This window comes from Trichomycterus rosablanca, chromosome 5 (assembly GCF_030014385.1).
Source record: "Trichomycterus rosablanca isolate fTriRos1 chromosome 5, fTriRos1.hap1, whole genome shotgun sequence".
Taxonomy (NCBI): Eukaryota; Metazoa; Chordata; class Actinopteri; order Siluriformes; family Trichomycteridae; genus Trichomycterus; species Trichomycterus rosablanca.
The window spans coordinates 33,264,740-33,279,066 of record NC_085992.1 but is presented as its reverse complement, the minus strand read 5'-3'; the positions used below and the strand labels follow the sequence as shown (position 1 = coordinate 33,279,066).

Below are 14,327 nucleotides of genomic sequence, written 5' to 3'. Positions count from 1 at the left end.
AGACTCTCTCGAAAAAAGCTGATTCTCACAATTTCTCAGAACCCCGAGCTATAACACAAGTTTAAAAGTGAAACAGGAGGAAAATCCAGCTAAACACAGATACATGTGGAGCTTTCAGAGTGGATTTGATAGTTATTCCACACAAATGCAGATTCGTCTCATATGCACACTTTGATGACGTTTTACTGCACCGCTCAAGCACTGAACAAAGCAGCTGGTTATTGTTGATTTGAAATTAAATAAATAATTGTTTTAAAAAAGAAACTGAACACAAGTTTAGGGGACATTGAGTTACAAGGTATCACTGTACAGGTATACCTTTTTTATTTTACTTTGACACTGCATTTTATTCACAAGGCCTATGCATGTTGTATCTTTACATAATCTTATTATTACATTATCTAATCTCTATAGTTATTCTTATGGCTGTCAGTGTGTTCTCTCCAAATGACATTGCTAGATAAGATCACACAATGAAACTGACAAATTTATGCTGTGGTAATGAATTTGAAAACAGATACCAGCTGAAAACAGCAATCTGAGAGATGTTAACCTTGTAAAACAATGTATGTGGTACTTTACACAAAATAGAGACAAATCCTACTATATCTTTATAACTATTTAATGCAGAGGGTATTTTTATATTGTCATACAAGGTCAAAAAAATATCTACAAACACAAAGTAATATTTATTTTACAATAAGGCAAATAATGTAGTGGTATTTTAATCCAAGTGAGACTGACAGAAATGCAAGATAATATGCAGTTCTGAGCAGAGGGCATGATGGCATCTGATTGGTCATCACTATTATCTGCCATTATCTATTGATTTAAAGGCAACTGAGAGATGGTCATAGGATATTGGTTGTTGATGGTGACATGTCGTCGGGTCTGGCATCGCAGCAACCCCATGATAGCTCTCCTGAATCTAAAACAAACCAAGCGGATACAAAAATGACATAAAAAGAAAAAAGAAAATCATAGTTCATTATTCTGACATTATAGGTACTAAATGGCTAAAAGTATGTGGACACTATCCCCTTAATTATTGAAATGGGATGTCCAACAAGCATATGGTCAGTTGTTCACATACTTTTAGCCATGTAGTGTATTTAAGAAAAAAAAAAAGCATTACTTCCTGTTGGCGATAACGTAAATGCAAGGGTTGTAAAAGGTGGAAGACTTTGCAAAGAGTGGGGCGATGATGGCCATTGCTGCGGGAATTTGTTTTGGATCACCGAACGATGCCCAAAGACAAACGATAGAGTATGGAGACCAGGCCACCAAGAACATCATAATCATCACGATAGACATCTGCAAACCATAGCAAAATATCTTACTTTATTATTATTACTCCAGACACCGGTGACAAGTGGGTAGCACTGTCGCCTCACAGCGAGAAGGTCCTGGGTTCGATCCGGGTGGGGCAGTCCGGGTCCTTTCTGTGCGGAGTTTGCATGTTCTCCCTGTGTCTGCGTAGGTTTCTTCCGGGTGCTCCGGTTTCCTCCCACAGTTCAAAGACATGCCGCTAGGCTAATTGGAGACACTGAATTGTCCCATAGTTACCTAGCCGCTGGGATGCACAGACCAGTGCATTGTAGTGCCGGTCCCAAGCCCAGATAAATAGGGAGGGTTGTGTCAGGAAGGGCATCCGGCATAAGAAACTGTGCCAAATCCCGCCGATGACCCCTAATGGGAAGAAGTCGGAAATGCCAACCCCGTAACCGAAAACGGGACAAAGGCTGAGGAACAAGAAGACTCCAGACACCGGTGACCTACCACCAACTAAACTCACCTTAATTCTATTTCTATTTTAGAACTAATAAAGAAACACTTACCTTGGTTACGTCTATTTGGTCTGACCAGTCAATGTTGATGCTATTCAGGCAGTTACCAGTCTTGTACATTTTCATGGTGACTGAGACATTATAATAGCAGTAGAACATGACCGACAGTGGTATGATGAAGTTAACAGAAATCACAGCCATGGTGTAAGAGATGAAGGACCTGAAGGAGATCAGAAGAAAATGTATTAACAAATGCACTGCTGCTTGATTAATAATAACAACATATGCTGCATACTACCAAAGCTTAAAACCACATTATTTACACTTTTTTTTTTTTTTAAAAGGAAAAAAAGAAATAAATTAGCCTTGTTTGCCTGCAGACTTACATATATTTTCCCTAGCAACATTTTAGTCTAAATGCATGTTTTTCATTAGTTATTTTTATTTAGCAATATTTACACAACAAATCAATGTAAAAACATATAAATCCTAGTATTTTATTATAACATGAACATGTAAAAGAAACAAGTCAGCAAGAAAAGACAATTCTGGCATTAAGAAAAAGCAAATAGCAGACTAAAAAGCTGGTTAGAGATTGGGTATAAGGATAGAAGTCATTTTTAAGCTGATGGCTGTTTAAGTGGGACTCACACATCATTGTTTCTCCAGTTAATTGTGCATGTAGCTCCAGTTGGATCAGGGGCATATCCAGCCCAACCCACAATGGGCATGGCAGACCAGAACACTGCATTCAGCCACGCAGCCATGATCAACAAAGTATATGACAGTGCTGTCATCTTCAGGCCTACATGCAACAGATATGTAGATATTCCAGACATTCTATAAGCATAAACTTCATAAACAATTCATGTACTCTGTTTGAGCAGAAGTATTCAGGTATACCTATATCAGGTCTGCAGATACTTATATATCTGTCAATAGCCACCACAGTCAGCAGCCCAATGCTGGCCATCCCAAAGAATATATTTAGAGCTGCATAGATCTACAGGATAGAAGAAATCTTGAAATATGAAAATCACACAAACATTTTTACTTAAAAATACATTAATAGACCATTTAAAACTGTCCTTATTTGACTGTTTTACTGGTCAGTGTTCTGTGCATAACAGTCGGCCTAATTTCTTACATAATAAGCTCATTATTAACAAGCAGATTAGGCTCACATGCCATGCTGTTTTGTGCTCACTCAAGCGTACACAAGCAAAGCTGGCAAAAAGAACGAATATATAAGCTTGTGATGAAAATTTTCTAGATCCTTTTACTCCCATATCCCATGACATTATAGGTATACTTTTATATCATGCATCTTTATCTTTCATTATTTATGCTGTTGCTTCATACAAGCCCAGGTAATAAAAACAACTTGACCTGGTAATTTGTTGTACAAGTCTACCCAATATTTGGGCTTATGTTTTACTTTCTCTTTTTTGTTAAAGGACTAACAAAGCAGCTTTTACACACATATTTACATACTACGAGTGTATGTTCAGAACAAACCTGGCAACCAGTATAGCCGAATTTCCAGCTGCCGTGTAGGTCAGAAGCAGCAGACATGGGATAACCTATTCCTGCCACTCCAACATCAGTGAAAGCTAGATTAATAATGATGGCATTTGTGGCATTACGTATAACGAGGTCTGTGGTAGCTGGTGAACGTGCCCCGGGTTCCCAGCGAAACAGACGTTACAGAGCTCAGCAAACAAAGGGTTCTTATACCAGACCTCCCAATTAGTGCTGATCACCCACAGCTGTGGGGCTGGCTATTTAAGCCAGCTCTACACAGCAGTGGGTGTCGCACCTTTGTTTGTTTTGTGGTCTCTTGTGGCAGCTCGTCCACACTGTTGTTTAGCTATAGGTGGTAGCCCTGGTGGCGCTAGGCCATTAGGGTAAGTAAAACCGCAAGGTTTGAGGTATGAGGGTTTTCTTTCGTCCTCTTAGAAATAGTGTGGTGCGACGCCGCGCAGTCCTCGAACTGCTGTTTGTTTCAGCGCTAGCTTTAGCTTAGCGGTCTCACTCAGTGCTCTAGCAGCGCTGGTTATATCCTAGGCATCAGTGCCTTCAGTCAAACAGAACATTGGATTCTCCAACCGCTGGGTGGCGACTCCGGAAAGTACTCGGTAGTCACGCCAACATCCCCGGTTCGAATCCACACTCTCTACAGCTGCCCAGCTCTCGTGCAGTTGCTGGGCAGACTCCTTATCGCTGTCTCTTTAAAACGCTAACATTAGCATTAGCGGCTTTCACTCCGCGCTGTTTTAGCGTTGGTGGTAATTTCGGCATCAGTGCCTTTAGTTAAACGGAACATTGGATTCTGTAACCGCTGGGTGGCAACTCCGGAAAGTAATCGGCAGTCACGCCAGCATCCCCGGTTCGAATCCACGCCTTACCGTTGTGTAACCTTTCTCTTTTGTTTTTCTCCTTTTCAGATCGGTGTTTGTCAGCTTCCGTCGGAGTTTCCGATTGGGTTTTGTTTTATCTTATGTTAGCTGTTTACCTTTTCTGTTGTCCTTATTAATTAAATAAAATATCTTTTTATAATTTTACTTCTGCATTTGTGTCCCTTTCTTCCCACGTGACATTACGTAACTCTTTGAATTTTACAAACATTATCAGCACCACAAGGTTACTGGACAAACTGATCACACCTGCACAAAAAGAAAAGCAAAATGGTCATTACACTTGACAAATACATCCAGACACATTTGAACAGAACTAAACAGAAAATATAGGAATTAACTGCTCAGTAAGTACCCAAGTGGTTAGTTTTGTTTTTGCAATCAAAGCTAATACAATATGGTACAATGTTCTATCATTAAAATTTACAATTTTTCAATTAAACATTCACAGTCTAGGCTAAAAATGTATTGAAATCTGTGTAAAGCGTGATGGAGGAAGCATGATGACTAAGTGCTCCTTTGCTGCCAGGACAGCTTGCTATCGTTGAGAAAAAGTGAATTTAAAATTGTATTATACAAGAATATGTCAAAGCAGCTGTCTGTCACCTGATGCCTTATAGAAATTAGAGGATGTAGACAAACACAAATGTTAAATAAAAAAACAAATACACAAAAAACTGTATAAGAATCTCAGTGTCCAGGCCTTAATTTAACCGAGGTACTGCCGAATGAACTGAAAAGGGCAATTTAATCAACCTAGGATTCCTAGAATGCTCGAACCAAGTCTGAACAGCAGTATGTAATAAGTTAAGACAGAACATATTTGTCAGGCGGCACGGTGGCTCAGTGGGTAGCACTGTCACCTTACAGCAAGAAGGTCCTGAGTTCGATCCCCAGGGAGGGAGGTCCAGGTCCCTTCTGTGTGGAGTTTGCATGTTCTCCCCGTGTCTGCATGGGTTTCCTCCGGGAGCTCCGGGTTCCTCCCACAGTCCAAAGACATGCAAGTGAGGTGAATTGGAGACACAAAATTGTCCATGATTGTGTTTGACATTAACCTTGTGAACTGATGAACCTTGTGTAACCAGTAACTACCTGTCCTGTCATGAATGTAACCAAAGTGTGTAAAACATGATATTAAAATCCTAATAAATAAATTAAAAATAAAAAAACCCTACGATTCCGATAATGCTCTAAACTTCCTTCTCACCAAGTCTGTACAGCAGCTACAGAAAATGTTATTATTAAGACAGAACTTATTTGTCTGTTCTATTAATTCAATGTTAATAAGTCAACATATAACTAATACATGAGAAATTACAGGTATTCCCAGGGGTCCTGCAAATATATATGAGAAGCAATTGTAACAATAATTCATTATTTATACATAGTGCTTTTCAGTAACTCAAAGACACTTGCAATTTGCAAAACACAGAACAATGAAACGAGCCATACAGACAGGAAACATGACACACAGCAACACAAGGAGAAGTATGATATGAAGGTAATGTTTTAAATACTACAGTACATTTGCAGAATCAGGTAGTGATGAGAATGTATAAGCATGTTTCCTTGCATTACAATGTATCACACATACAAAGTGACAGACAAACAGACAGATACTGCTCTTTACATGCAGCGATCAAGTATCCAGCAACTATGTTGTGTTCCATTTGCGAGAAGGCACTTTTTCCTTCCAAGCCGGCAGCTTCAGCTGAGACATTTAGTAATCCAGGTCCCATGTTAAAAAAACAAAAAAACAACAACAAGAAAACAAAAACAAACAAAAAATAGCCCAAAAACTCTCACCAAACACTCTAGTCAGATGATTTTTTTCTTACTGTTTACCCTAAATCACATGAATGCATGGAGTAGAGTGACCCCTCTCACAGCAGTTTTAATGAGGGGATAGAAAACAGAGAGAGAGAGAATAAGAGAGAGAGAGAGAGAGAGTAAGAGAAAATGAGAGAGAGAGAGTTTGTTGGGTATGATGAGAAAATGTAGGCCTTCTGAGTTGCCTAGGCGACTGTGGATGTGGATAGTTGATGAGATAATGTCAAAAAGAGGATTTTTGGCTGGTTTGTGAATACTGAGGCACTCATTGTTTCTGATCTAATCCTCACATTCAGGCTTTCAGTGTGAAGAACGAGACCTGCATAAAATGAGTGAACACTAAACCAAGAAAACTCAGAACACCAGAATAATGCATGCGAGTCGCAAGCATGACTTACCATAACTTTACTGACTCAAATTAACATTATAATCATTTATATTTAAAATAATTAATTCAGCATCAGACTAGTATTCACATACACTAAACCTTAGGCATTCTTTTAAATTTAAAACTGTGGATTAGTTACGAAGCATGAACAGGCTTTTTTATTATTATTATTTTATTTAGTTTATATCATTAGTAAAAAAAATTTTACAACCTCTATTTTTTTAGAAAAATGTTGGGAAATTTTGTAAAATGCAGTAAAAAATGTTAATTCATTAATTCTCTTTAACTTTTATTTACCTCACCCCTAATGATTTCACTGACCAACTTATCAGTATTTTGTAAATATAAGCAAATTTAGAATTTGACGCCTGTAACAAACTCAAAAAAGTTGGGACATAGGCATGTTTACCACTGTATTACATAACAGAATGTTTGACTATTGCTTGATAAAAGACTTCAGCTGCTAAACAGTCTGTGGTCCCTGTTGTCAGATTTGCCCATGATGTACCAAACATTTACAGTAGGAGATAACGCTAGACTGGAGGCTGTCAACACACACACTATATGTATATGGAGCCAAGCTGTTGTAGCATGTGATAAATGATGCCTGATATTTTCCTGCTAAATTAACCATGGTCCTCTCAGAAAATCACCATGAAGGCAGCATGTGTCTCTTCAAAATCCCAATATACGCCTCCAAGTCAATGGTATATTCACACATATGCATGTCACCCTTGTCATGGGTCATGCGGCCCCCATACCATGACTAATTTTGTCTTTTGCACCTTTGCTGATAACAGTCTGGATGGTCCCTCTCAAGCTCTAAAGTGTGAATAAGTGTTCATACCTTTATTTTTCTTATTCACACCTAAAGTCGCTCTCTGTTGCTTATTTTACAAGTCACATGACACAAACTTGTACACTCCCACAAACCTCCCAGAGAAATCGATGTCCATTTTTCTCAAAAACGAGCTGAAACATGGGCTCATCTGAGCAGAGCAGACATATTCACTGTTTTTCTTTCTATCTAAGATGAGCTATGAACCAGAAAACTCAGCTGTGTTTTTGCATAGAATGATGAACAGCTTTTTCTTCACATAAAAGAGCTTCTGGTTGCATTTCTCAGCTGTAAGTCCATGTGCTTATAATTATTATAGCAGCATGGTGGTTTTTCATGCAATGGCATCAGAGAGCTCGAAGGTCAAACACATCCAACGGTGGTTTATGGCCTTGCTCTAAACAGACTGAAAGTTATCTGGATTCTCTGAATCAGTATATACTATTATGTATAATAGATAAATTATATCCTGCATTGGGAAATGTTCTTTGGAACAAAATGGTGAGACATGACTCATTTCTGCTTGCAAAGACTGAGCCTTTGGTGAGTCCTCCTTTTATACCCAATTATGATTTCATCACCTGTTACCAGTTCACCTTCTTATTGTGGAGTACAAAATGTTCTAACTTGACTATGTTCTAACCTTTTACTCTTATTTTGCCTCGTTCCCAACTTTTTTGACCGTGTGTGTAAATTTACCTTGCATGTCAGATTAAGTCTTCTTTTTTGTTCAGTCCAGTCCAGACAAAAAAATCTGTGTTTTTGTCTCGTTCGGGATCCCTAGAAAGCACTAAGATAGAGGTTATTGTAACGTCGTGATAACACCACTGATGAGTGTAGAATTAGCTCTACTGATGAACTACTTTATTTGTTTGCTATTATTGTTTAGGGCTATATGCTGAATAGAAAGTAGTAATATTATCTGATCATAAATGCATTTGTTAGTTGTCTTTTTAAAAATAGTTGTTTATTTAATAAAGTTCAATATCATAGTTGCATGGTTATTGATGCATTTGTCAAATATTTAAACCCCTATTTTTTTTTTGTGCGTTTTTTCCCAATTTTCCTCTTAATGTAGTAGTGTCCAACTACCAGATTGCATTACGCTTCCCATGTGCTGATGCTGATGTTCACTACTGATTGAAGAGAGCGAGACTGACACACGCCCCCTCCGACATGTGTGCAGTAGCCGACTGCATCTTTTCACCTTCACTAGGTGAGTTCATATGCGGATCAGCTTTGTGTACGGAGAGTCACACAGTGATCAACACATTATTCCTCGACTGACGGAATCAATCAGCCAGCAGAGGTCGTAATTTCATCAGTTATGAGGTCTCTATTCAGCTTCCCACCCTGTATGAACAACAAGCCAATCATTGTTCATGTAGGCGCCCAGCCCAGCCGGATGGCAGATGAGTTCCAAATGTCAGCTCTGGTGTGCTAGCGTGTTTTTATGACTGTGCCACCTGAGCGGCTTAAACCCCTATTTTGTCCTCTTTTTTGAAAACCAAAATATCATCACCCTAGATTTAGTTAGTTTTATGTATCATATTTAGTTAGGTTTGTGAGTCAGATCAAGTTCTCGGTGAGTAGGTCCTGGGATGGTTCTTTCTGTGTGTTTGCATGTTCTCCCCGTGCCTGTGTTCAAACACATGCAATCAGGTTAACTGGAGATACTAAAAGTGTGTGTGTGTGTGTGTGTTTGCCCTGTGATGGATTGGCGACCTGCCCGAGCTATTTCCTGCCTTTCTATTTGAGAATCGGACCCACCGCGACCCTGAATAGGATAAAGCGGTGGTAAAACATGCACTGAATAAAAGAATGAAATATGCCGCTACACCACATGATGGCGCGCTGACACGATTTCCCAGCGGCCGGATATTACGTTTGTGGAAGTGTACAAGTTTGTGTCATGTGATTTGTAAAATAAGCAACAGAGAGCGACTTTAGGTGTGAATAAGAAAAATAAAGGTATGAACACATATTTACACTCTAATATTAGTGTACATTATTACTGCAGTGATGTATCTCTCTGTGTACATGTAGGTTACCTTATTGTTGTCTCATTAGTAAGATAAAACCGTGTTTGTGTGTTTAGTAGAAAATTGTGCTGTATTCACATGCTGATAAGATTTCATGTTAACATTAGTTAATGAGTTCTTTATTACAGGAAGCCTATATACTTCTCACAGTAAGCTGTTCCTCACCATGGCAGACGTGAGTAATGTTTTGTGTTAATATAAAGCAGTAGTGTGCTCTGTAGTGTAATATAAACTGAACTAAGCATATGTTTCATTTAATTTCATGATTGCAGGATATAAAGAGGTATCTGTACAAACAGCTCCCCACGTAAGTACTCTTGATGTTCAGTTAAGGGTGTATGGGGTACATTTCGCTTCAGCAGCAGATCATGTCTTTCCCACAACCCAATCATTATTGCAAATGTAAGAATGTCCTGATCAAACCCATTGAGTATCTGTGCCAGTACCAGCCCAAATATTAAACTGGTATTGGAGCCGATTTGTCAGATTTGTATGATGCAGCTCAGTTTTATACTGTGAGCAGGTGTAATGTTGACAGACATAATGGAGGTGTTTCTTATGATCTCAGAAAACTAAAAGCACATGAAATATTCTGTCTATTTTGAACATTTTTCATCTTTCTTTGCTGTGACTCATTCGTGAGACGACTTGTTTTTTGTATGGAAACTTTGACACTGGAATCAGAACACTAATAGAAACATACACCGATCAACCATAACATTAAAACCACCTTGTTTCTACACTCACTGTCCATTTTATCAGTTCCACTTACCATACAGAAGCACTTTGTGGTCTGGACTCTCCCAGGACCACTACAGAGCAGGTATTATTTAGGTGGTGGATCATTCTCAGCACTGCAGTGACACTGACATGGTGGTGGTGTGTTAGTGTGTGTTGTGCTGGTATGAGTGGATCAGACACTACAAGGTGGACCAACTAGGTAGGAGTGTCTAATAGAGTGGACAGTGAGTGGACACGGTATTTTAAAACTCCAGCAGCGCTGCTGTGTCTGATCTACTCATACCAGCACAACATACACTAACACACCACCACCACCAACATGTCATTGTCACTGCAGTGCTGAGAATAATCCACCATCTAAGTAATACCTGTGGCCCTGTAGGGGTCCTGATCATTGCAGAACAGGGTAAAAGTAGGCAAAAAAAGTATGTAGAGAAACAGTTGGACTACAGTCAGTAATTGTAGAACTTCAAAGTGCTTCTATATGGTAAGTGGAGCTGATAAAATGGACAGTGAGTGTAGAAACAAGGAGGTGGTTTTATTGTTATGGTTGATCAGTGTATAACTGGGACATAAGTTTAGTAGTTTGAAAGCTGTAGTGGTATTTCCAATCAAGGGGTCCGGGTCCTTTCTGTGTGTAGTTTGCATGTTCGCCTCGTGTCTGCGTGGGTTTTTTCTGGGTGCTCCGGTTTCCTCCCACAGTCCAAAGACATACAAGTGAGGTGAATTGTAGATACAAAATTGTCTATGACTGTGTTTGACATTAAAAGACCTGAACTGATGAATCGTGTGTAATCAGTAATTACCTGTCCTGTCATGAATGTAACCAGTGTGTAAAACATGAAATTAAAATTCTAATAAATAATGTTGTAATGGTGCAGCATATAGTGTTAGTGTTATACAACTTTAGGGGAACTGTGGTCTTTTCTCATCTTCACGGATTGTCTATTTCACCTAAACATCCCTAATTTAAAGGCTCAGCAGTCCATTATAGGTCATCACTCACTCATTGATTGATTTATTTACACCTGTGGGTAGATTAGAATTGCCTGTCCACTAACTTGCATGTTTGTGTTGTGGATGACGAACAAAAGAAAACCCACACAGACAGTGACTAAAGGCAGGAAACGACCTGGGGGTGGATAGGGATGGCTTGGTATTTCCAGGATATTTCAGCCTTGCGCCATGTTTACCAGTGGAAACAGACCCACCGTGACCTTAATGTATCCAACATTTAAAGGCATAGCATTAACAGGAAGGGGAAAGAAAAATGGAATGATTGGCTATAACCATTGAAGTCTAATAACATGCAGTGAGAAAGAATAGAAAAGTGTCACTTGATGTTAAAATATTACAGTATTTGTATACTGATTTATCATACCTATTATCAGCTATATTTTCTTTTACCAGAGTTGAAGGCCTTCATGCAATAGTAGTAAGCGACAGAGATGGAGTTCCTGTAGTCAAAGGTAATTAAGTAATGTGGTTCTAATAATTAAAATACTGCTTGCGTTGGTTCCCTATTACTATGTGTTTTTGAATATGTCATGGTTTTCTTGTAGTTGCCAATGACAACGCTCCTGAATATGCACTGCGGCCAGGTTTTCTCTCCACCTTTGCCCTGGCCACTGATCAGGGCAGCAAACTGGGGCTGTCCAAAAATAAGAGCATTATCTGCTATTACAACACCTACCAGGTACTGTGCTCCACAAGCTCAAAATATATGTGGTTAATCTGGTTGTTAAGTAGCTTCTGTCTTATAATTTATGTTTGTTCTTTGTTTAGATTGTGCAGTTTAACCGGTTACCATTAGTGATCAGCTTTATTGCAAGTAGTAACGCCAACACAGGTGAGTGTGAGTGAATGAGTGATTTTACTCAGTAAATGATGTGAGCTTGTGTGATAAAACTTGTTTTTTTTCTGAACACTCATTGCTTTAAGAACCACATTGGTTTTAAAAAAAGAAACAAAAAGATTTTATTTATGCCACTCAGGTGGCACAGCGGTAAAAACACGCTAGTACACCAGAGCTGACATTTCGAACTCGTTGGGCTGGGTGGCTACATAAACAACGAATGGCTTGTTGTTGACCTCATAATTGATAATCTGCTGGCTGGTTGATGGTGCCTGCACAGAGTCGAGGAATAATTCGCTGATCAGGGTGTGGCCCTCCGTACACAAAGCTGATCCGCATATGAACTCGCAGTCGGCTGCTGCACACGCATTGGAGGGGGCTTGTGTCTGTCTCGCTCACCTCAATCAGAAATAGAGATCAGCATCAGTAGAGAGGAAGCATAATGCAATCGGGTAATTGGATATGACTAGATTGGGAGGAAAATTGAGAAAAATGCAAAAAAAGATTTGATTTAATACATTCAGTACATTTAAATGTGCCCTGATCAGGAGCAGTGTTCATGAGAAAACCAAATTCAAATTATTTGCATTGATGAAAGTGTACTGTATTTTTTTAATTTGATTTGATTTGATTTTATTGAACCATTTCATATTTTATAAATAGATACAATACCTCCTATAAAAAACTGAAACAGTCAGGGATAACACAAAAAGTCCATAGACTTATTTCCATTGTGGTCCCTAAACAATCACCCAAAACAATCTTATATTAGTTCTCACACACATTTTAAGGCACACTGATTTTTGCATCTGTGAATGAGTTGATGAGCAGCTTTTATTTTTAGGTTTGATCATCAGTTTGGAGAAGGAGCTTGTTCCATTGATTGAGGAATTAAGGCAGGTGGTGGAGGTCGCATAGAAGTCACCCAGCTTTACAGCTTTACAACTACTGCTACATCACACATCTGAATTCATTCAAAGAGCCACACACAAATCCATTATGCACCTTGGACATTGTTATCATTTTTCTTGTGTTCATTCACACTCACTTTTATGATGTTGATTGTGAACTTAAATGTCATGTCGGCTGTATGTTTATCTTATGAATGTAAGTAACCCATTTGTTTATATGTTTGTCTTAATGTCATTAATAAATCTGTGTAAGACTTTGGTTACAAAAATAGAAATTTATTTAACATTTACATTTTTACACAGATAAATCTGTTATCCAGAAAGGACAGGTACAGTTTCCTCTATTCAGGTCATTTAATATACTGGCCTGATATATTCAGCTCACAGTTCACAGTTTTTACATATTACAGCAGATAAAGCAGATACATTTATTAAACTTCTTAGGAAACATTATTAACACAGAAATAAAAGCTGTACTACCTACAACAGTAATACAAAATACAGGATGTACAGCCATATTGGCACCTATCTTGGCTTTATCCTGTAAGGCAGGGGTGCCCAATACGCCAATTAAACGTGCCTCATTCAAACAGGTCAACGTGATTGACATGAAATGTGGCCACTGTTTCTTTAATTTGCAATTTGTTACCATAGCTACGCCAGTCCGCCCAAAGCACTGCTGATCTAGAACGTTTTCATTCATTCAGTAAATAGTTTGTGCCATTTTTGCATTTTTCTTTTGTAACCTACACTGTTTGTGAAGATGAGTGTGCAACCAAGCTAAAAAATAAAAAAAAAGTTTTAATCTGGGCAAGAACGCTGCAAAGACGACTGTTTCGTTCATACGTGGAAGAAGCTGGAGAAATTTTAACCTTATCTGACATTCATATGAAGTCAAGGGCTTCTGCTGGACAGTTTTGTAACTTGCTGGCTAAGGAAAAATATCTAAACATAATTTTTGGTTCAACCTACTTGTGTGAATCAGCCTTTCATACATGAAAATAATTAAGTCTAATATCAGCCCACTCTTAGTGCTGAACACTTGAAAGCTGCTTGAGAATTCAGCAGCTATTGTCCAGACTACATAAACCTGCCTGGCACAATTCAGTGCAAATCATCAGAATAAGGTTAGTGTGCTGCTTGCCCTGTAATGCTGAATATCAATATAGGCAACTGAAGTGCATTTAAAAAAGCTTCAAAGCGTTTTTTGAAAAACGATGAGGCCAACCTTTAAAAGTAGATTGCGATGACCTGTCGACTGAAATAGTAGATCTCAAGCCATGAAAGTATGGGCACCCCTGCTGTAAGGTAATAAATACTTTACTGCTGCATTAGTTAATATTAAATGAAAATAAAAAATGTATAAGACATCCTGCAATTTTTTCTATATTTAGAGCCAGCATTCAGAATATAAGAAGTTGGATAATTAAGACACAATCTTTCTGAGAAAAGGTGCTTTAAGAAATTGCGTTTTAGCTTGATGATGAGTTTTGTAGGTTTTTCAACATTTAATATTAA

At 38.5% G+C, this 14,327-nt stretch overlaps 2 protein-coding genes across 3 annotated transcripts; one reads left to right on the top strand and one right to left on the bottom strand.

Moving 5' to 3' along the window:
* Window positions 1-606: 606 nt before the first annotated feature.
* rrh (retinal pigment epithelium-derived rhodopsin homolog) lies at window positions 607-5,943 on the bottom strand. Its single transcript, XM_062996359.1, has 8 exons — window positions 5,835-5,943; window positions 4,391-4,453; window positions 3,306-3,487; window positions 2,691-2,790; window positions 2,439-2,592; window positions 1,839-2,007; window positions 1,136-1,314; window positions 607-928 (listed from the first exon to the last, which is right to left on the bottom strand). The coding sequence occupies exons 1-8, from the start codon at window positions 5,941-5,943 to the stop codon at window positions 823-825; spliced, it is 1,062 nt and encodes a 353-aa protein (XP_062852429.1). The 3' UTR covers window positions 607-822.
* lamtor3 (late endosomal/lysosomal adaptor, MAPK and MTOR activator 3) lies at window positions 5,683-13,624 on the top strand. Of its 2 annotated transcripts, none has more exons than XM_062996032.1 (7): window positions 5,683-5,705; window positions 9,431-9,477; window positions 9,575-9,609; window positions 11,454-11,512; window positions 11,606-11,739; window positions 11,829-11,892; window positions 12,743-13,624. In XM_062996032.1, exons 2-7 carry the CDS (start codon window positions 9,469-9,471, stop codon window positions 12,814-12,816), a joined length of 375 nt encoding a protein of 124 aa, XP_062852102.1. In that variant the 5' UTR covers window positions 5,683-5,705; window positions 9,431-9,468; the 3' UTR covers window positions 12,817-13,624. The 2 variants fall into 2 exon arrangements, with proteins under 2 accessions (XP_062852102.1, XP_062852100.1); XM_062996030.1 differs by lacking the exon at window positions 5,683-5,705 and adding an exon at window positions 9,151-9,231.
* The last annotated feature ends 703 nt before the right edge of the window (window positions 13,625-14,327 follow it).

Coding starts and splice junctions, on each gene's coding strand:
- rrh (XM_062996359.1), bottom strand. CDS start 5,943: ATGGGACCTGGATTACTAAATGTCTCAGCTGAAGCTGCCGGCTTGGAA. Junction 3,488..4,390: donor TGTAAAATTCAAAGAGTTAC/GTAATGTCACGT, acceptor CTCTGTAACGTC/TGTTTCGCTGGGAACCCGGG. Junction 1,315..1,838: donor ACCAAATAGACGTAACCAAG/GTAAGTGTTTCT, acceptor TATGGTTTGCAG/ATGTCTATCGTGATGATTAT.
- lamtor3 (XM_062996032.1), top strand. Junction 9,610..11,453: donor CTGTACAAACAGCTCCCCAC/GTAAGTACTCTT, acceptor TTCTTTTACCAG/AGTTGAAGGCCTTCATGCAA. Junction 11,740..11,828: donor GCTATTACAACACCTACCAG/GTACTGTGCTCC, acceptor TTCTTTGTTTAG/ATTGTGCAGTTTAACCGGTT.